General features: G+C 40.6%; 1 protein-coding gene and 1 pseudogene across 1 annotated transcript; one reads left to right on the forward strand and one right to left on the reverse strand.

Moving 5' to 3' along the window:
• Positions 1–910: 910 nt before the first annotated feature.
• On the forward strand, positions 911–9420 carry LOC137271707 (uncharacterized oxidoreductase TM_0325-like; annotated as a pseudogene).
• A 3345-nt stretch (positions 9421–12765) lies between these two features.
• LOC137271709 (3-oxoacyl-[acyl-carrier-protein] reductase FabG-like) lies at positions 12766–21960 on the reverse strand. The gene is made up of 8 exons (XM_067804128.1): positions 21802–21960; positions 20855–20947; positions 19700–19838; positions 18610–18650; positions 18102–18171; positions 15716–15752; positions 14867–14942; positions 12766–12780 (listed from the first exon to the last, which is right to left on the reverse strand). The coding sequence occupies exons 1-8, from the start codon at positions 21958–21960 to the stop codon at positions 12766–12768; spliced, it is 630 nt and encodes a 209-aa protein (XP_067660229.1).
• Positions 21961–22010: the final 50 nt, after the last annotated feature.

Here is a 22010-nt window from a genome sequence, read left to right on the forward strand (position 1 = left end):
TATCACATCTGCCATTTCAGCTGCAGTAGCAGTAAATGAGTGAAAAGGATGCACGGCCATAAAAAATAATAACAAAAAGTAAAACCTATAATAGGTTCACATGACGAGTGAACCCTTTAACAACTAGGCTACCCAAATACCCCATCACTGCACATTTCTCTGTATTTATGCCGCCTGATGGTTATCGTCGAGTTCAGATGTGTCATGAACAAGATAGTGAAAGAAGCACCCGAAAAATCCTTGCTCACACGCTTTCTACTCATAACTAACTAGTATCTGATCTGTGGGCAGGGCTTAGGTGTACTGCATGTGGGCAGGTCTCAGGTGTACTGCATGTGGGTAAGTCGTAGGTGTACTGCATGTGGGCAGGTCTTAGGTGTACTGCACGTGGGCAGGTCTCAGGTGCACTGCATGTGGGCAGGTTTTAGGTGTAGTGCACGTGGGCAGGTCTTAGGTGTACTGCATGTGGGCAGGTTTTAGGTGTACTGCATGTGCATTGTCTTGAGCTGGACTAGTTTTCAAATTTTGCTAGCCATTCGAGGGGTGGGGGTAAGGATGTTATTCAACGTATTTTTCAACATTTTAAGTTAATTTTTTAAATTAATAATTTGTTACTTTAAGTCCATACCATGTATCAGAATCTGGAAAGTTGTGTTTTGCGTTTCATGTGATCTTCAGCTTCAACTGATATATGACCTGAGCTCTGAGCACAACATCATACAGCAGGGACCAAGTGTGTTGATGCTCTTTTTCACAATCCCTGTCTGTCCTCTGCCTGCGGCCTACATTATCAGCCTGCAAGTCGACGGTGACATCTATTTACTCTCTATGATTTTCCTCGACTAGGACAGTGAGTTACACTTAGGTACACTTACACGAGCCAGACAGTCGGGACAGCAGAAGCGACGTGATGGCGAATTTCGGAGGCCGAGTTGTACTTATTACGGGTAAATATAACAAACTATTCCTGCATTGAGAAGTGCATGTAGACAATTGTAAACTCAAGTCAGCTCAGGAACGCTCTCGTGGCGTCAGGATGCCTGGTGTTTGGTATTCCTTACTGTGCACAAGGAGGGCTATGAATGTATGTTTGTCGAATGTTGTTTTTTTCAATGTTTCTAAATAGCATCCTGTTTCTCCATTCTTCAGGAGCGAGTGCCGGACTTGGAGAGGGGACGGCTTTGCATTTTGCCAAAAAGGGAGCCAAACTCTCGCTAACGGGGCGAGATACGACGAGACTGGAAGGTGTTGCTAAGCGATGCTTGGAGTGCGGGATACCTGATGGGGATGTGAGTGTTGTGCAGGAGGTTTGGTACATTCGGTTTTGTACACCCCAAGTAGGTTTAGTTTGTAATATCCGACACAACCTCCGGACTGTTACACATATTGCAGACGACGTGTTTACAACTAACATTTTATTCTACTTTGGTATTACATATTTCTGTCCATATAATGTGCTTTTATTAACGAGTACATGGGTGAACATTCGAAGACGAAATATGTCCAAGAGTCAAAACTGAACATGCTATAAACGTAACTATCTAATTATACCCAACCCCAAAACCGATGCGATCAAGTGATTATTCAATACGCCAATACATGTATACCACACTTGACCTTTTTGTGTGTTCCCTTATAAGTTTTCTTCAATGTATTTTCTTCTGCTGAAAATGTAGAAATTCTGGTTACTCAACCACTGCTTCTCACGTTCGGTTTGTGCATGCTGTTGAACATGATATTGAGTTTGAGTATGCTGTTGGCTACGTGCTGTCTGAGAGTGCTGTTGCTTACACGATATTTGTCGTTCACGAGCCAATTTCCTCCACGCTGCTGTTAAACCTTTTAACAGATGAAACCTGTGAAAGGTTTCTCATCTGCATTAGTCATTTGTCAGTGGAGGTGATAAAAGGTGGTTATGCACAAGACTGTATATGTACAAGATCTACAACGTGAACAACAGTATCTTCAAACTCAACATCATTAAAAGCATGCTCAAACTCAACGTGAGTAATAACTCAACGTGAGTACGGCACGCCCATATTGTATCAACTCTCCAAAATTAATAAATATCCCTAAATATTTTTCTCCAGTATAGTATCAGATAGGTCATCACTCGTTAGGTCATCTGGAATAGGTGGATCATGGGTTACAAACGTGATAACGTACGCAGCCGAGATTGTGTGTAGACCAATAGAGGTGATAACAGATGATATATTCTCTCGTATGGTTTACAGATTTTGTGTAGTACAGTGGATGTGATAACACAACAGATACATTCGTATCTCTTATGATTTTCAGATTCTGACTCTTACTGGTGGCCTGACTGACGTGGCATTCAGAAAGACCACCATTGAAAAGACGTTCGGCGACGCTTCTCCCCTAAATAGGTCGTAGGGAACACCGTTTTTATTTTTTATTTCATCTATTTATTTTGTTGTTGTTGTTGTTTTGTGGGGTAATTATTGGCTGTTTTTTTTTTTTTTTTTTGGGGGGGGGGGGGGTTGTTTGTTTGTTGGTTGGTTTTTTTTTTGGGGGGGGGGGTGTTTTTCGTTCTTTTTATTTGTCTTGAATATGTTTCATAGTGTGGGTTATTTGGTATATGGTACATCATTTAGATGGTGACCACTCTATCAAGGGTCGCCGTTTATAATCAGACAAAGGAAACGACGCATAGGATATTTGGGGAATACCTGTTTTGTTGAATACAAAAGATTCGGCTGAGATTGTTTGTCATAAACCTGTTAAAGACACATGCCAAGATTATCAACAGCGGAGCGTGAATACACCAGTGGAGTGAGTGTTGGCTGAACATTTTGCACATCATCCTCAGTCAACAAGGCTGGCCACAAATCCGAACGTCCCAGAACTGAAGACCAAGCACCACCACCTCAAAGGATAACCCAAAGGATAACCCTTACCCGCATCTGCGCAACCGGGTGTTCGCAATGACGTCATCAGGGTCACGGCATCAGCAGGAGTGGGTGAGTTTAGTTTTAAGCCGCACACAGCAAAATTTCAGCTATATGGCCGCGGTCTGGAAATCATCGAGTCTGGACCAGACGATCCAGTGATGAACAACATGAGCATTGATCTACGCGTGTCAACAGTGTCACCTATAATGAGCACTCAATTCCCTTAGTCGCTTCTTATACAAGCATGGGTTATTGAAGATCAGTTCTAACCCGGATCTTCACGGTTCCTGTCCGCAGTAACACGATGATGAGACGATTGTAATCACCCCGTGAAAACAGACTGAATCGTCTACGAACTAAGGAACGTCAGGCACTGGCCACGTCCTCAGTGGTTACGATAGCCGTGGTGCTTGGCATCTTGTACACAGTCGTAATTTAAAGATGCATTTGGATTTGAGGTTGGACCACGTATGAGTGTTGATCATCCGTTTTTCTCACCTGACGTACCTGTAGTGCAGGTAAACAACGCAGGTTTGGTTTTCCCAGGGGAGTCCATGGGGATGTCAGAGACCCAGTACGACCAGACGATGGACCTCAACATGAAGGTGCCCTTCCTCCTGTCACAGGTGGCTGTTCCCCACTTGGAGAAGACACAGGGTGGGTATATCTACAGGAGACGCGGGGTGGGTACATCTGTTGGAGACGCAGTGTGGGTACATCTTGGGGAGAGATGGGGAAACGGTAAAGTGGGTGCGCAGATATAGATGGGTTTACTGTTTGCATGCAAACAATATCCCATGATATACCTACCCGGGTAAAACTACCGGGCAAGAGAAAGTTGCCACTTTGAAAGTAATAACATAAAAAACAAAAACAGTGAAAGAGGTTTGACCTCAGGAAACGCTCGCCAGAATGCAACGATATCCTGATAACAAAGCAGCTGTCCGAAAACTTCTTTTGAATCCCTACAATTATCAAAACGTGAAAAACGTAATTATGGAACATTGGTCCGAATGCACGTGCATGCTTGTGACACAAATACTGATATCGATGTTGAACCAAACTCGCACGCATTAACCAAACAACCACCACGAATAAGCCACGAATTTCGCAATCGCAATGTAATTGACACCAGCAAGCAGGCCTGAGATCAAGAAGAGCACCTCCGGAACAGATATATAACGGTGCCAGCACAAACACTCAGTCATTCGACGACTTGGTACGGCTGGTATACGGGCCTACCGCCTCTTCCTTTTAATGGCCTTATATAATTAACACGTCATTACTAGAACACATTCTTTCGACGACTTGATATAGCTGGTATACGACCTAAAGCCGCTTCAGTGGAATGGTCTTGGCATGTCTACAGGGTGAACGCAGACTGTAATGGTCACGAACTGTACGCCGATGGCAGCGATGTGAGTGGGGGGAAAAGCTCTTTACAGGAGCAAGTCTGATCAGAAACAAAGCCAGAGATCGACCTGTTTTTAGTTCATCAGTTCGGCGGAGAAGGCGTATGGCGCGTCATTCGTGGCCAGAACAAAACAAGACAGGATTTTGTGTGATGACAACGCATGGCCTCACACAGTCAGAATTGATCCAGTTTTCTGCGCAACTTTAACGCCAACGCATTGCCTTGGCCAGCGCATTCTTCAGATATGAACTCCAGTGAACATCTTTAGGATCATGTTGACGGTCAACTGAGACAGTGTGTCCCACCTCCACCGAACTGATAGGAACTTGAACAGACCCTCTTGAACTTATGGAACAGCATTGCCTCTGACGTCTTCCACCGACTGACAACGTCAGTGAGGGGGCGTATGTTTGCGTGCATGGATGCCCAGGGTGGTCCCACTCGCTACTGTCCCACAATATTCATTTTGGAATTAACTACAATTTGTCAAATTCTAATTTTGACTCAATGGCTCTTTCTTAATGAACAGAGGTAAATGCAAGGCAAGAATCGCGATGAATTTTCAGTCAAATTATTGGAGAATTATTTCTGTCTGAAATATTATGATGAATCTCACATAAGTCTCTGTTTCTATTTTTTCTCAAGTGAGTTGATATGTTTCTCTTGCTCTGTATTTTCAGCATTGTACATTGTTTTTAAAACATGGAATGATGCAATTCCTAAATACACGATTTTGTTTAAAGAATTGCTTTGTCTTACTAAACCTGTTTGTTTTTCTTTGTAGGGAACATTGTAAACATAACAAGTCTTAGCGGTACAGGGCGGTGAGTTCAACTACTAGATCTGTAAATGGTTTGGGTGGGCATCTGTGTCTATGCAGATAGACTGGCATGTTCTTTTTCCCTGGATTGTCTTATCCACGCTCGAATATAAAAGACGAACAGTCGAAACTCGTTTGTGTGTAAATTTGTTTGTCTCAAATATTGACCGAATAAACGAGTTACCTCCTCTCACTAGAATCTGCCGAGTCACATCAGGTCAACAGGTCAATTCTGTGTTGAATGTGGATAAGGTGACTACATGATGGAAATTTATTGACTCATGACCATCACCCATCCTCATTGAGTCATGACCATCACTCACTATCATTGACTCGTGACCATCACCCACCATCACTGACTCATGACCATCACCCACCATCATTGACTCATGCCCATCACCTATCATCGAAAATTGTATTGACTCATGACCATCACCCACCATCATTGACTCATGACCATCACTCACTATCATTGACTCGTGACCATCAGCCACCATCATTGACTCGTGACCATCACCCACCATCATTGACTCGTGACCATCACTCACTATCATTGACTCGTGACCATCACTCACTATCATTGACTCATGACCATCACCTATCATCGAAAATTTTATTGACTCATGACCATCACCCACCATCATTGACTCGTGACTATCAGCCACCATCATTGACTCATGACCATCACTCACTATCATTGACTCATGACCATCACCCACCATCACTGACTCATGACCATCACCCACCATCATTGACTCATGACCATCACCTATCATCGAAAATTTTATTGACTCATGACCATCACTCACGATCATTGACTCATGACCATCACTCACGATCATTGACTCGTGACCATCAGCCACCATCATTGACTCGTGACCATCACCCACCATCATTGACTCATAACCATCACCTATCATCGAAAAGTTTATTGACTCATGACCATCACCCACCATCATTGACTCATGACCATCACTCACTATCATTGACTCGTGACCATCACTCACTATCATTGACTCATGACCATCACCTATCATCGAAACTTTTATTGACTCATGACCATCACCCACCATCATTGACTCGTGACCATCAGCCACCATCATTGACTCATGACCATCACTCACTATCATTGACTCATGACCATCACTCACCATCATTGACTCATGACCATCACTCACTATCATTGACTCATGACCATCACTTACTATCATTGACTCATGACCATCACTCACTATCATTGACTCATGACCATCACCCACCATCACTGACTCATGACCATCACCCACCATCATTGACTCGTGACCATCAGCCACCATCATTGACACATGACCATCAGCCACCATCATTGACTCATGACCATCACCCACCATCATTGACTCATGACCATTACCCACCATCATTGACTCATGACCATCACCCACCATCACTGACTCGTGACCATCAGCCACCATCATTGACTCATGACCATCACCCACCATCATTGACTCATGACCATCACTCACTATCATTGACTCGTGACCATCACCCACCATCATTGACTCGTGACCATCACCCACCATCATTGACTCATGACCATCACCTATCATCGAAAATTTTATTGACTCATGACCATCACCCACCATCATTGACTCATGACCATCACTCACCATCATTGACTCGTGACCATCACCCACCATCATTGACTCGTGACCATCACCCACCATCATTGACTCATGACCAGCACCTATCATCGAAAATTTTATTGACTCATGACCATCACCCATCATCGAAAGCAAAATAACGTCTACTGAATATATATAGCCATGGGCATGCCCCACGTGGATGTTTTATGAGGAATCCGATGCTGTCACGTGTTCCAGATGCCGGAAATAGGAATCTGTTGTGTCAGCAAGGCTGCCCTTGATATGTTCACACAGTGCCTGGCCTTGGGTGAGTGTCTGGGTGGGTGAACGGGTAACTATCTATGGATGCTTATCTATTTGGGATTCTGGTTGAGTGATCTCTGGTTCAGCTGACATTTTAGATGAGGTGACATGGGTGGATTGACTGTTTCAGTGAGATGGCTGTTTTTGGTTGGTTCAGGGTTTCAGTGGGTGACTGTTCAAATCATAATGGTACGATGGCAATTTGCAATGGATGGCACTCTCCGTTGGTTGATTGTGACAGTTTTGATTGTGGGTGGGATCTATTTCTCAAGTAAAATCAATCATTTGTGATGTTAAACTCTAAAACTGATTGTGCTGATATATCAGTGTCTTAAACAAACATACTGTGGCTGGAAAGTAAGGTTTGACAAACTGTAAGTGTCCTTTAGGTGTATGTATCATAACGTCATACATACTGAGGTGAAGCAGGGTGCTAACAATACTATTCCACGGACCATGGGTGTTTATAGATGTGTTTCTGAAAATTATTTTCTGCAGAACTCAAGAAGGTTCGGGTGAATTCAGTGAGGTAAGTGTTTCCTCTTTTCTGTAATGATGACGTGCGACGTGCAAGATTGATTATGTCGGACAGATTTATAATAAGATTGACGGGCTAAAGAAACGTTACCACTTTGAAATCGAAATTACAAAAAAATTCAATTTAGCTGCATCACCATCATATGGAAACAAATCACCCAAACGCGGAAATGAGTTTCCATGTGGGAATACCGAATCCAATACATGCTTTTTCAACATTTTATACAAGTATGGTTCTTATGGGTTTTTTTACAGAAAGCGTCTGGAGTTTGATATTGTTATTATTGTAAACTATATCCATTCAGAGAGCAAGAACTGTTCAGCATACATCATATGCATTTCATACTTAAGAGTGTTGCGAATGCTCGAACTGGCCGGGCTTCGGCCGAACCCCAGTTTCATTTAACGCTCGAACATACATTTACCAATATTAACGTAGTCACATATCTAGGACTTCGATCACAACAAAAATGTCTGCTTTGAAGGATTGCTTTTATATATAAGAATTTGAACACAATGCAATATCATACTCCTCAGTCACACCTGTTTTGTTGTAGCCCCAGCACTGTGCCCACTGCAATCTTCGGACGAGAGGGTTCTGTCCTCCACGGCAAAGACGCTGAGATAAAGAAGGTCAGTACCTACGGCGTTAGTGTCTGGTCAGATAGACCTGGACAATTGTGATGTGGGATGCCTCGAAATACGAGTGACTGTATATATAAGCACATACATTCAGCGTCCGTGGACAGAGTTTTAACATACGGGGTCGTATTGATGACTAACATATATCGGCGAAGGTATTCTCTTTTGTTTCTTTGGCCATCAGATTATTTCACCAGAGCCCATTCCACAAACTGTTCATGACGCTAGGACTGTGGGAACCCATTCGCCCTTAAACCCCTATGTAGTCAATTAAACAGTGTCACGCCGCGGAGAGCGGAAGTGGTTCGATTCCGAAAGAAGTTATGAAAATTGTACTTAATATTGTTTCCGTGGATAGCTCTTAACATCAACGGGGTATCTGTGTATATCTCTGTATGATACTGTATGCTAGAAATATAGCTTGCATCAATCAGGACTGCTTCAACAAACCCCATGGTGGCATACACTTCTCTATATAAATGAAATGCGACGCGAAGACACGTCTCACTCACATCACCTCACCTCTCCTCTCCTCTCATAATCTGGCTTCTCGCTTGTGAGTTGGAAGCAGCTTGCAACTTAGAGTTACCTAATTAAGATGGGAGTGCTAACGAATGTTGCAGAATGGAGAAAGTGGTAACCCAACCCCAAAGAGTTCTTGATTCTCAATGACAAATTGTGAGCAAAAGAACATTCTGGAATACTGAAGATGGCCGATACTGCTGAAGGTAATTCCCAAAGAAAAGATATTTAGATGTTTTCTCCCTTTAATAGCGGCGAGTCAGTCGTAAGGCTCATTAGCGTCGTTCGGGTTAACCGTCATTCAGGTTAATGTGTGAGTGCATGATCAGAAACGGACTTCGGCTTTTCAGTTTCTCTGATTGGTCGGGTAAAAAGTATTTGTGGCTGCACGTGTCGTGAGATATCTTCAGATCTTTTTGTAGGGGTGATTTTAATGGGAATGGCCGTTGTGGTACTATTTTCCTCAATTAAATTATTGGTGTACAGTTACAGTTCTTGGAACACTAAGAGACTGTCAACCCTCTTGGCAGACTGGGAACACCCCAAGATGTGGCTGAAGCTATTGGCTACCTTGCCTCCGACGCTGCGAGCTATGTGACGGGACAGATCCTTTTAGTCGATGGAGGTCGAGGCTGTGCCTTCAAGTGAAGACGAGCATCTTCCACCGTAGAAAAGTTACATCATGCCGTTATGTCAGCTTGATCTGACAGACTGTTGTCAAAGTACTTCGTATCCCATATAGATATCTGTCAGACAACTTGCTGTCAGCAATATTACTCCTATACTAAACGCCAAAATAAACGTTACCCTCATTTCTTTGTGACGGGGTTACCTATGTGTTGACGATGTGTTGTGTGGACGTCCACTTCTTGGTCTGTCTACGGTGACCCCAGTGTTATAACCGTGATATGGTGGCATCCGAAGGCGTTGGCAACAGCATTGTTGACCGCATCTGCACCATCCAAATGACTCTCTCTCTATCTCTCTCTGCAGCTGTTAGTCGTTGCATATTTCTCGTACTTGCAGTTGTGTATCATATCATGCATTCTAGACTCTATTCTAAACCCTATAGAATCATTCTACACGTGGAACTGTTACAAATACTGATTGCATACTGCAACGTGATGGCGAATGATAATGCTATGTGTAAGCAGACAATGGGAAAATGTTACGTTACAAGCAAACATATTAACAAAGATAATTTCAGTTGTTTCTCAACACATTTTCACATTATCAAGACTTGTTTTACTTGTTTTCAAAGCAAAAATTGTTTTCAAAGGAATGATTCTTTTACAATTTTACACAATTGTTTCTTGTTTTAAAAGTTTAAAAAATGGTGACCTTAAATGGTTTATCTTCGTATCAAAGCAGAATTTTATATAATTATTTCTTTTGTATATCTAAATTATTGTTATTTGGTATATTTCGGCATGGTCGAAAATGGGAGAATTTAACTCTTCTGAAAACGACGCATTTCACCTAAATATTAATTCTTTTGAGAATTATTTCGTGATTTGCTTAAAGCTTTGTTGTTAAGCATTCTTGTATAGATAGCTCCAAAGCACACCTTTGGTTTTTCAATAAGTCATATAGGTAGAGGTTAATCTTTGATTTGGCGTTTAGTGTATATGAGGGAGGCATAACAGTTGCATCACTTAAATAAAGCATTCATCTGTGATATAATGCTTGTACATGACAACATGTAAGTCATGCCTCCAACCACACAAGTATGCAAATTAGATAATGGATTTTTACTTTCTGTCTGAGCACATTTTCATTGAAATGTTAAATATCAGTGACATTGCGCCAGAGATAAAATCAAATGACACAGAACAGATGTTGCTACCGTTAGTTTAGTTTCCATTAGTTTCCGCAAAATTCTGTTGGTTGCTAATGTGGATAGTTACTTCTTCAGAGGGAACCAGTAACATGAACATGATATGTAGAATTTCATGTACTCGTGATTTTTTGGGGCTTTTTTTCAATATAGGCAATATTTATCAGTATTTTGCTATGCCAAATACTAGGCGATACACACACCTTTTCCTCTATATGCCGTGATTGGCCTGTATAGGGCGATATTACAGCTACCTTATTCTACTGTAGGGGTGGAGTCAGCAATAGTTCAGCAATGCCAGATAGGTGTTATAGTTAACGTTATAACTGTATGACTTAAGGCCTATAAGCAGCAGTGTTGCTAGCATATTGCTGAGAATATAATATCTCAATAAAAATACTAACCTATTTAAAATGTTATTATTCATCATATCCTGTTACACCTAATGTAATAGACTATCGTAATATAGTGAGCAATTGCAATGTCACCATTTTTTAAGTAACACAGCAATATTCCATGTATGGTAACTATTGGTGACCAGTCAATCATGTGCCAACCAGTCGGTCCCGTTAGTCACCTCTGAGGACAAGAATGCTGGAGACCAATTCTAACCCGTTATTTTCACAAGCAAAACCCATTTCAGCTTCCCATGTAGTACCATCTAGGTCTTCTTACGCCACACGGTGTCTCTTCAAAAGAGACCAGGAAGACACTAGGTGTTAGTGATGCTGGGAAATATTTCATCTGCCTATTTATTTACAATGGAAGCTGTCTAAACCGGCACTCATTGGGACTGAAGAATTAATCCGGTTTAGGCAATGTGCTGGATTGTAGAGCTGTGTGTACAAGCCATGGATGGGATTGAGATTTTATGCCAATGTTAACAACTTGCTGGATAGGACAGATGTCGGTTTGGGCAGCTTCCACTGTAATACGATCAGATAATCGGAAAAGCAAAGGAACAAAACTTTGGTGCATAATACATAAATCCCGTTATTCTTGTTTAACAATACAGACAATGCATTAAACCAAATTCATACTTTTTGCCTCATGCGATACTTCACATTTTAATCTTTGATACAGAGATATAAATACTTTAATTCATTTTCTTTTAATATTCGATGTCTAATGCCGTTTTCGTTTGCTCGGGGATATAACGATAACCAGAGCAGATCTTGAAATTCATTTGATACTTCTAAATATTCACTGCATTCGGCATATAGGTGTTCTAGCTGTGAAGAGATTATACTGTGTTTACCTTTGCGGGGGATATCACGACTGATGACCGAGTCAGAAATATCCCAGCTGTATGGTGTCGATCTGTAAATAATCGAGTCTGGACCAGACAATGCAGTGATCAACAGCATGAGCATCGATCTACGCAGTAAGGAGACGATAGCATATGCCATCCAAGTCCGTGAGCTTTACCTCCCCATCCCGTTCGTCGCCTCTTACGACAAGCAGGAAATACTGGAGGTCAGTTCTAACCCGGATCTTCACTGGAAGACATTGATGACTAATTTTGAGCCAACATTTCAATCAATTTCCATATGGAAGGAGGTTGAAAAATGGCTTACAACTGTTTCAGAGGGTGGAATTTATTTTTCACAAAAGAATATTGTATTTGGATTTAAATGCAAACACATTAATCCATTGACTGCAAAAATAATGACTTTTCCTAATTGTAGTTTCTCAGCTTCTGGACCACCTTCCATACTTTATTTGCCAATCATTACACTTATATCCACCGACTTGTACAACATGTAACATTTCATTTACACGCTTATTTTGACCATTATATTTATACGTATCTGTGAACAGCATGATACTTCACAATGTAATCAAGGACACTGCACTTGTGTACTACGGAGCTACCTGTACTGTACTACTCAGATAAAGGACGTAAACATAATTCTGGGGAAAAAACAACAACAAAAATAATACTGATTGAACTAGCGGTACATATTATGATTTTGACAAGTTAATGGTGTAAACGTGTGTTAAACTGTGTGTCGAGCCAGCGGACTGGAACCCGTCTAGTTCAATATTGTTTTATCACCAACCAACTGCTGATGTGACTAAATATACTATGTCTGGTTGACTGGTTGCTTGGTTGCTTGGTTGGCTGGCTGGTTAATCAATCATCATTAATCCACCTATATGTCGACGTTCTGTAAACAGTACAGTCCAATCCAGTGATCAACATTATGAACATCAGTCAACACAAGTGGGCCACGATGACGTGTCAACCAAGTCCGCGAGCCAAACCAACCGATCCTGTGAATTGCCTGTTGCTGAAATGGGGTGACTATTGAGGGGGAAACAACTATTGCGATAACGACAGTCTGTTGCGACCAACTACTCCAATACTACTGCAATAGTCTTTTCCCTTAAATTGTCTCATTTGAAGTCATTTTCCGAATGAATGTATTGTTTATATGGAATAAAAACAAGTTGTAGTTTCAGTCTCTTCAAATAACTGACAAGAAACCTGAACCCCAGATCAAGTAAACGTTTAAAACACAAACTCAATGCAGCTGCATTCCAAACATTCCAGCTCCCAGCTCCTGTATATTGCGCTGCACATTTATCAACGGAAGCCAATTACTAAACTATCGATAGTCACACACACTATCGTAGCATCGATAGTTCTTTTTTTTTTCATTCCTATCATCGATTAATACTATCGAAGATTCAGCAATTGCAATCCATCGAGCCCTATTGCCTTCACCTGTTCTTCACGCATAGACTGAGCATAGCAAGGGAACACATCCAAACCTCAGGAAAACGTGCTACCCGAATCTAGTGGAATAATTAAAACGGAAATAAAAGCGCAAAAAGAACGATAAATTGTTCTTTATTCTGAGAAGCACACATGGCAAAAAATGATTAATGTCACATGACTTTAACAATTGAAACCATATTCAATATTCTAGCATACAATCCTTATATTCCCATTCGTGATGAATTCTCTGTACATTTTTAAAACACTATTTCCTTTTCAAGAAATAATGCATAAAAATTATCATCAGGAACCGAAAGTCCTATACGTAGATATCATGCGCAGAGTTACATATTTTTCACGGTCTTGTGAATCAAAATAATCAACCTGTTAACTTCTGTAGGGCATACTAGGGGAAAACTGTTTCTCGGCTATTTAAACAACAACACCGAGTATGATATACATGTTTTCACGTCATAGCCTGACATCGCGGTTATATGCTTTAGTTAAATGATAAATGATGATAACTGCCAAATACGTGCCTTCCTGATAGAATATTGCCGAAAACAGGTTGGTGGGTGTACGTGCATGTCAGGTCAAGCTATCATAAGGGCATGATGTAACCATTACATGACTACTCTTCTCTTGACGGTGCAGTGAGTGTGTGTGTGTGTGTGTGTGTGTGTGTGTGTGTGTGTGTGTGTGTGTGTGTGTGTGCGTGCGTGTGTGTGTGTGCGTGTGGGTGTGTCTGGGTGTGTCTGGGTGTGTCTGGGTGTGTGTCTGTGTCTGGATGTATGTTTCTGTGTCTGTGTCCCCATATAGGATACATAATTTGATTACAGCCTACCAGGTCAAGCTGCCATAACAGTGTGATGTAATTATTCTATGGCGTACGAGTCCTACCAAGCATCAAGCGGCTGTTCATATGCGACAATTCACTTCTCATCTTTATTACATATACGCATTTTCCCAAAATAAACCAAGCTTATAAGCAGATTGGGTTTGATTATGCTGAATTTAACTGATAGTCCTCCGCTTCGACTTCACAACCCGAGCGTCACTTTAAGGTACAATGTCGACCTCCATCGACTAAAAGGATCTATATGACGTTACACTGTAATGACGTGAATTCACGTGCTTGTTATGAATGGAAACGTAGTTCGGTCACGTAACTGAGAGGTCATCTCTCGTTATCCAACCAAATCATTAGAATCTCAGGTGACGTCGTCACGACACACGCAGCTACCCGTACGTTGACCACGTGGGTAATACAGTACACAATTCCTCCGCAGCCTCTTTATGAAACCGGTTAATGCATGGAAGACGTGGGTAATAAATAAAATATCACATTCGGTCTCATTAAATACGAATCATACGATACTCGTGACCTCGTGACAAGGACACCCGGTTGGTATAATTCGTATGCAATGAGACCGAGTGTCTGTTGTAATAGGTGACGTGTATTTCGATGCATCCTACAGTGCTGATGAGATCTATCTGACCAGCGTCAACGTTGTATAGAAATTTACACTCACCTTCTGTATCTCGTCGTCTTTGCCGTGGAGGACAGAACCTTCTCGTCCGTATATCAGAGTCGGCACAAAGCCGGGGCTAAAACAAAAATGGTGCAAATAGCTTAGATGCTAGTTTGACGTTGAACACAGACAGTGAGTTTTACCTGAGTGAGTGAGTAAATATTTAACGTCACATAGGCAGTCTCTAAGCCATATCGTGACGATTTGTATCAGGGATATGAATGATATCTTGTTGTGATCGAAATTACAAAGTTGAACGGACAGTGATTGTGTTGGTATCGATAGACTACATCCCTTCTTAGTAGATTTCATGCTGCATTCCAGTGTTAAATAAGACTTGGCTTGGGGCAGTTGGTACGCCTAGAAATATGATTCAAAACACCTTACAATCAACTAACAATAAAATGTAAATGATGTAGACTGACTAACGTTTAGTCCCTAAATGTATATAGTTCACAGAACTAGTAATATCTAACTCCATTTAAAATAAATAAAAAAGCAGTCTCAGTTACCTGGTAAAATCTGGACCACAGGCTAACTGTAGCGCAAATGGGGTTGCGCAGCATAGAGAATATGACAAGTTTTCTTATAACACTTATAATGAACCAGCCTTACTCGTCACTCGTAGGTATCATTATTACAATATCTTTTAGCGGCATTTAGAAGTTGTTATATCTGACCAAGATCTTTTGTGGATAAATCTTCTTTTAATTCTTTGACACACAATGTTCCGGGGTCATTTGATGAAGGGGTCTGAAATGATCCCGAAATGTTGTGTGTCAAACAATTAAACGAGGATTTATCCACAAAAGATCTTGGTCATCAATATTTTGTACAGCAAATTCTCACTTCACAGAATTCACCCGAACGTTCTTGGGCGCGAGCTCTGCAAAAGAAAATAAATCTTGCATAAACAACTAGCAAGGCTGTGTACTCAGTCCATTTTTATTCTCCTTCTTTATCAATGAATTGGCAATTCAAACTGAAAATTATTGTAGAAATGGTATCCAGCTACACCCAAATGTGTTTCAGCTTTTTGTTTTATTGTTTGCAGATGACATTGCTCTTATTTCAAGTACAACTGTTGGTCTCAAGAAGCAAATCAATGAATTAGAAAGTTATTGCGAACAGTCTAAACTGAATGTGAATATGAATAAAACAAAAGTAATTGCTTTCAAGAAAGGAGGTAAATTGTCTCGACACGAAAAATGGTTCTTTAAAGGCAACCAGATTGAATCAACAACTTCATACAAATATCTAGGTATACATTTCACTAATCATCTTTCTTGGTCAACCCATGCAAAGTACGCATCTATTCAAGCACAAAAGGTGTTATTAGGTATATTGCAAAACTTAAAAATACTTGGAGATTTAAACTTAGCATCCTTCTTCTTCTTGATCTTAAAGTCAGTCCGATTCTATTATAGGGGGCAGAAATTTGGGGATCGCAATACTTTGACCAACTAGAAAGAGTTCATTTATTTGCCTGCAAGAAGTTTCTTGGGGTAAAGAGGAGCACACCTAGTGTAATGATTGTGGTGAGCGTGGTAGGTTTCCTCTTGTTATAAATTCGCAAATTAAAGTATTACTAATCAAATGTTGGCTAAGACGTTTACGTATGTCGTCTTCTCGTTTACCAAAAAATGTTATGAAATGATGATTTTATATGACAGAAATGGACACACAAGGTGGGTTACGAAGGTAAAACATCTTTTATTTACAACAGGCTTTAGTCATATGTGGTATGAGCAGTATGTTGAGATTCCTTCAACGTTTATTGGGCTATTTACACAGAGACTGAAAGATATATACCAACAGAACTGGCTTGAAAAACTGTACACTTCTACGAAATGTCATTACTATGCATCCTTTAAGCCATACATTTATACCAAGCATTATCTGTCATGTGTCACGATACCAAAACATTAGAGTAAGTTTAGCACGTTTTCGCTGTTCATCACATGATTTGTGGCTGGAAAAAGGTAGGTTTATGAAGATAAAAGGAGAAGACAGATTATGTAAATCGTGCAATATTAATATATTAGAAAACGAATATCATTTTTGGCTTACATGTCTACTGTATGATACGCTACGTAAATGTACCTTAAAGAATTTATTATCTCCATCCATCTGTAGATAAATTTTACTCCTTACTAAACTGCAAGAATCTGATATACCATGCTATGACACTCAGGAAAGAATAATTGCCACCGACCATCGTCCGAACGTCACAAAAATATTGTATGAAAATATAATAGCACATAATACTGTATATACATGTAGGTGTAAAATGATTCTATATACTGTACTTTATATTGCACTATAGGCATGTGGCCTTTGAGTACTGAATAAAAGATTGATTAATTGGAACTAGCATGTTACAATGAACATACATACAGACACTTTTAGTCAGTCAAAAAGTTTTTGCACCCTGTCTGTTTGAATCTTTGAATTGAATGAGTGAGTTAAGATCGGCAATATTTCAGCCAAATCATGACTAAAACAACGTATAGATTTATAATGATTAAAATTAAATGATAAAAACTTCTCAACTAAGGACAGTAAATCAACTAGATCATCACAGATAGATATTTAAAATTAGTAATTAAATCTAAGTCAGTGTAACTTTAGAGGACGATACGATATAAAATCGGGCTATAGATCGCCAACAACTCCGATTAACTGAAATAATCGAAGATTGGTTGCGGTGACCAATCGACCAAGAAATCGATTACATTTTCTCAATATCGAACATAAACGATTTGGGAACGAATGTTTTAGTGTTTCAAATACTTGATAATGGAACATATCTCTGAAACTGTCAGAGCCCTAAAACATGTTTTTTCTCAGAAAAATAGCTGCACTAACCGAAAAGTCATAACTGAATAGTTGTTAAAGACTCCAAGAAGCATATGTTCATGATATATTAGCCATCACTTTAAAGTAGCAAGGTGCATCATGTCATACATATCTGCAATAAAACCCCGGATAGAAAAATATAAAAGATGACGCTTACAATTTTCAAAGACTTTTCGTTAGTAATAATATCATTTGTGAGATTTCAGTCAATTCCCGACACTAGTTTGTAGCAATTTAAGCCCTAGTAAGACTATGCGAGTTTAGTTTTACGCCGATTTTAGCAATATTCTAGCAATATCACATTGGTGAACAACATAAATTGTTTTCAAACAAGTCTTCAGCGTGACGGGCGAACTCTTTAACCGCCGCGACTCACCCAAAGCCAGACACTGGGTAAACATGTCCAGGGCGGCCTTGCTGATGCAGTAGATTCCACTCATAGGCGTCTGGAACACATGCCACAATTGGAGTATCCCCATGGCAACAGATGGTTTAACAAACGTTTTGTTTTTTGGCTTTTTTTTTTTAATTTCGGGGCTCCATTTAAAATGTAATCCCAAGTTAATCGGACTAGATCACGTGACAATCAAATTACAATTTACATTCATGTCAAGCAAGTCGGTAGATATTAGTGAGAGGGGGTAACTCCGCGTAGGTGACAGGAAATTCAGGTAACCGGAAACTCATTTATCAATATAGGAGGAATCGTGAACGTCCGGATAACTGAGTTTCGACAGCACGATGACATAGTCAACCAAGTCAGCGATATGGCCACCCAACCCTTACGCCAAACATTGGTTAGTGAAGACCAATTTTAACCCTGTTCTTCACGGGTCCGAAATATAGAAAAATTCTTTCATAAAGAAAAATCCAGTTTTACTCACCGCCTTAGCCCCGAAAAGACTTGAAATGTTTACAATGTTCCCTGCAACGAAAATCATGTTTAATTCTTCGATGGAAGAAAACAGTGTTTGGGGGCATTGAATTACACCATTTCACGTTTTACAAGAATGCACAATACTACGATGGTTGGTACATCACAGAATATTATTTGCAAGTCAAAAGTAAATAAATAATACTATTTATTTAATTGTATCAAAAACGGTTTCTAGTTCATCCAGTCTAACACCAAATACGTTTTCTTACAGACGAGTCATTTTGCAATTCATCGTTCTCATTTGGAGACAAAGGCACAATACACACCCTAAGTCACCTCAACGTGTACCCATAAGTAGAGCTGTGTATTGGCAAATGAAATGTATTGCAATATAGTGGAAGCTGTCATAACCGACATCCGTCCAATCCGGCAAGTTGTCAACACCAGTATATAATCTCAGTTTCGTCCGTGGCTTGTGCATTTATCATAAGCTCTACAATCCGGCATTCTGTTTAAACAGGATTACTTTTTCAGTCCCGATGACTGCCGGTTTAGACAGCTTCCATTGTGTATTGCGATTCAGGCAACCTTATTGCAATACGTATTGCGATATACTGAAAACTTAAGTGTTTGACAGTAAGTACCGCTAATTCCTCATGGCGATCGTATTTTCTACAATAGTCCCCATATATATCTCATGGCGCTGATAGCAGCAATCTCAAAATTAACTGGCTTAGTCAGGGATTTTCTTTCATTATACAATTCGTAGTATTACATTGAATAACGTAGGAAAATCTTGTTGTGAATGAAATTTTAATTCAAAACGTAAGGATGATCACAAAAAAATTTATATGTTGTTTTTACCCAATATACCGGTTCTAAGAAATAATATTGCAACATGTATCGTTTGAAAAGCGTATTGGTCTTCTCTGATGTACCTACCTTATGTGCCAGCAGATACGCCCGATACTCCGCCAGATGTACCCACCCTGCGTCTTCTAAAGATATATCCACCATACGTCACTCCCACCCCAGATGTATTCATTCTGCGTCTCCAACAGATGTATCCACCCTGCCTCTACCCCAAAGTTACCCACCTTGCGTTTTCTCCAAGTTCGGGACTGCGAGCTGTGACAGGAGGAAGGGCACCTTCATGTTGAGGTCCATCGTCTGGTCATACTGGGTCTCCGACATCCTCATGGACTCCACGGGGAAGAACAAACCTGCGTTGTTTACCTGCAGTACAGGTGGGAGAGGGGAGACAAACGGATGATCAACACTTACACTCACTCATACACGTGTAGTCGTAAAGCAAAAAGCATCCTAAAATTACGATTGTATATATACTCTACAAAAAAGAAACGCAAAATGAAATTAAAAAATGATACTTACAATTTTGTACACATATGTAAACTCAAACATTTTTTAGGGTTGCACAGAGAGTAAGTGGGTAATTAATCTCGAAATACCAGGTGTGTTCTTTCTTTTGCCTGTTTATAAAACGGCGACACTAGATGGTCGGTCACCGGTTGTGCTATTTTAACATCTAATATACCCTACCCTGGCAAGCTTAAAATTGCGTGATAAAAAATGTTCATGTTTTGTATGCCCAGACCAAAAGACTAAAATCACACATGTTGCATTGTGAGTATCAGGCCCCCCCATATGTAATGGAAGGAATTACGGCAAATTTGAAAGAATTGCATCTCAAATGTGAACAAACGCAGCCCACTCGCGAAACAATTGCAGTGATATCGGTAGTTTATCGGTAATAGCAGAAACACAACGCCCCTATCGGAAACAATGTTGTTAATGCTTGAAACAAGCTCGGCAATCTTCGGAGATTTCTCGGCTCTGTTCCGTGATTTGTTGGTTGCGTCCTGAAACTCACACATCAAAACATGGCGTCACTCGAAGGAGCACCCGTCTCGGTGAGTTTTGTTTCTAGTTTCTATTGTTTTCATTTTTATAATTATCCATCTTTGACCACCCATGTTGGATGCGTCTAGGTGTGAGGTGTTGTCGGATCCATATATTATTAATTATTATTATTAGATTATTAATGTTTACGTCTGGAATTAGGAAGCCTCCGTGTGTGTGTGTGTGTGTCTGTGTGTGTCTGTGTGTGTCTGTGTCTGTGTCTGTGTGTGTGTCTGTGTGTCTGTGTGTAGTGTGTGTGTGTGTAGTGTGTGTGTGAGTATGCTTATTTGCAATTCAGGCAATAAACGTCGGTGAGCGGTTGACACACGTACCAGTACGTCGAGTCTGCCAAACTTGGCAACCGTCTTTTCAATAGTGGCCGTCCGGAACGCCGCGTCAGTCAGGTCACCGTAATGGGTCCGAATCTGGCAATCAAACGAGAGACGAATTCATCCGTTGTGTTATCACCTCCACTGTACTACACAGAATCTATAAACCATACGAGAGAATATATCATCCGTTATCATCTCCACTGTTCTACCCACAATCTCTGCTCTGTATGTTATCACGTTATCACGTTTAAGGCCACACTCAGCGATATTCCACCTATTACACATAGGCAAACAATGTGTCAGAGGGTATCGAATACTAGCAATAGTTTACGTTTTAACATGCTGTTGCTCACGTTCTGTTTGAGCATACTGTTGGTGTCGTTAAGTTGAGCATACTGTTGGTGACGTTGAGTTTGAGCGTGTTGTTGCCCACGTTGAATTTGAGCGTGCTGTTCCACACTTTAAGTTTTAACATGCTGTTGCTCACTTTTAGTTTGAGCTGCTGTATGTCATCTATAATATCATGCTTCTCGTGTTGGAAAGAATTAGCTTTGTTCTTCTTTTCAGGTTCCTTTGTAAGCTTTGTTTTGCGGTGTGGTTGAAATCTGGGAATACATACTGCGATGAAGTGGTGTTCCGTTAATCTTTTCTCTTAGTATAGCATCTGTTTGGAGTGTTGTGTAGCAGCTTGAACTTTCAGCCCAAAGTGCTTTTGGGGTTGAGTATAGCAGAAAGTATTCATGCTCGAACATGTTACGTTTTGATATGTTCACCCACGATCTCACTCAGATAGGCGCACTGCACGGATCGGAAGATGCCATACCAAAATATTATCTGTGTTAATTCATAATGTATGTAAAAAGTCAACTGGCCGGGTGTGTCAGGTAATACTACCTGGTACTAATGGTGCACAAAACCGGAAGTACAATACACTTCACAACACTCACGTCGTCAGCAGGTATCCCGCAGTTAGAGCATCGCTTGGCGACATCGTCCAGTCTCGTCTTATCTCGCCCCGTTAACGCGAGTTTGGCTCCATTTTTTGCAAAATGCAAAGCTGTTCCCTCCCCAAGTCCGGCACTAGCTCCTGGGGAATGGAGGAGCATGCATAAATAAATACAAACACGTAAATTAGGTTATGCAGATTATCGGTATG

The sequence above is a fragment of the Haliotis asinina genome, chromosome 2 (assembly GCF_037392515.1).
Source record: "Haliotis asinina isolate JCU_RB_2024 chromosome 2, JCU_Hal_asi_v2, whole genome shotgun sequence".
In the NCBI taxonomy this organism is placed as follows: Eukaryota; Metazoa; Mollusca; class Gastropoda; order Lepetellida; family Haliotidae; genus Haliotis; species Haliotis asinina.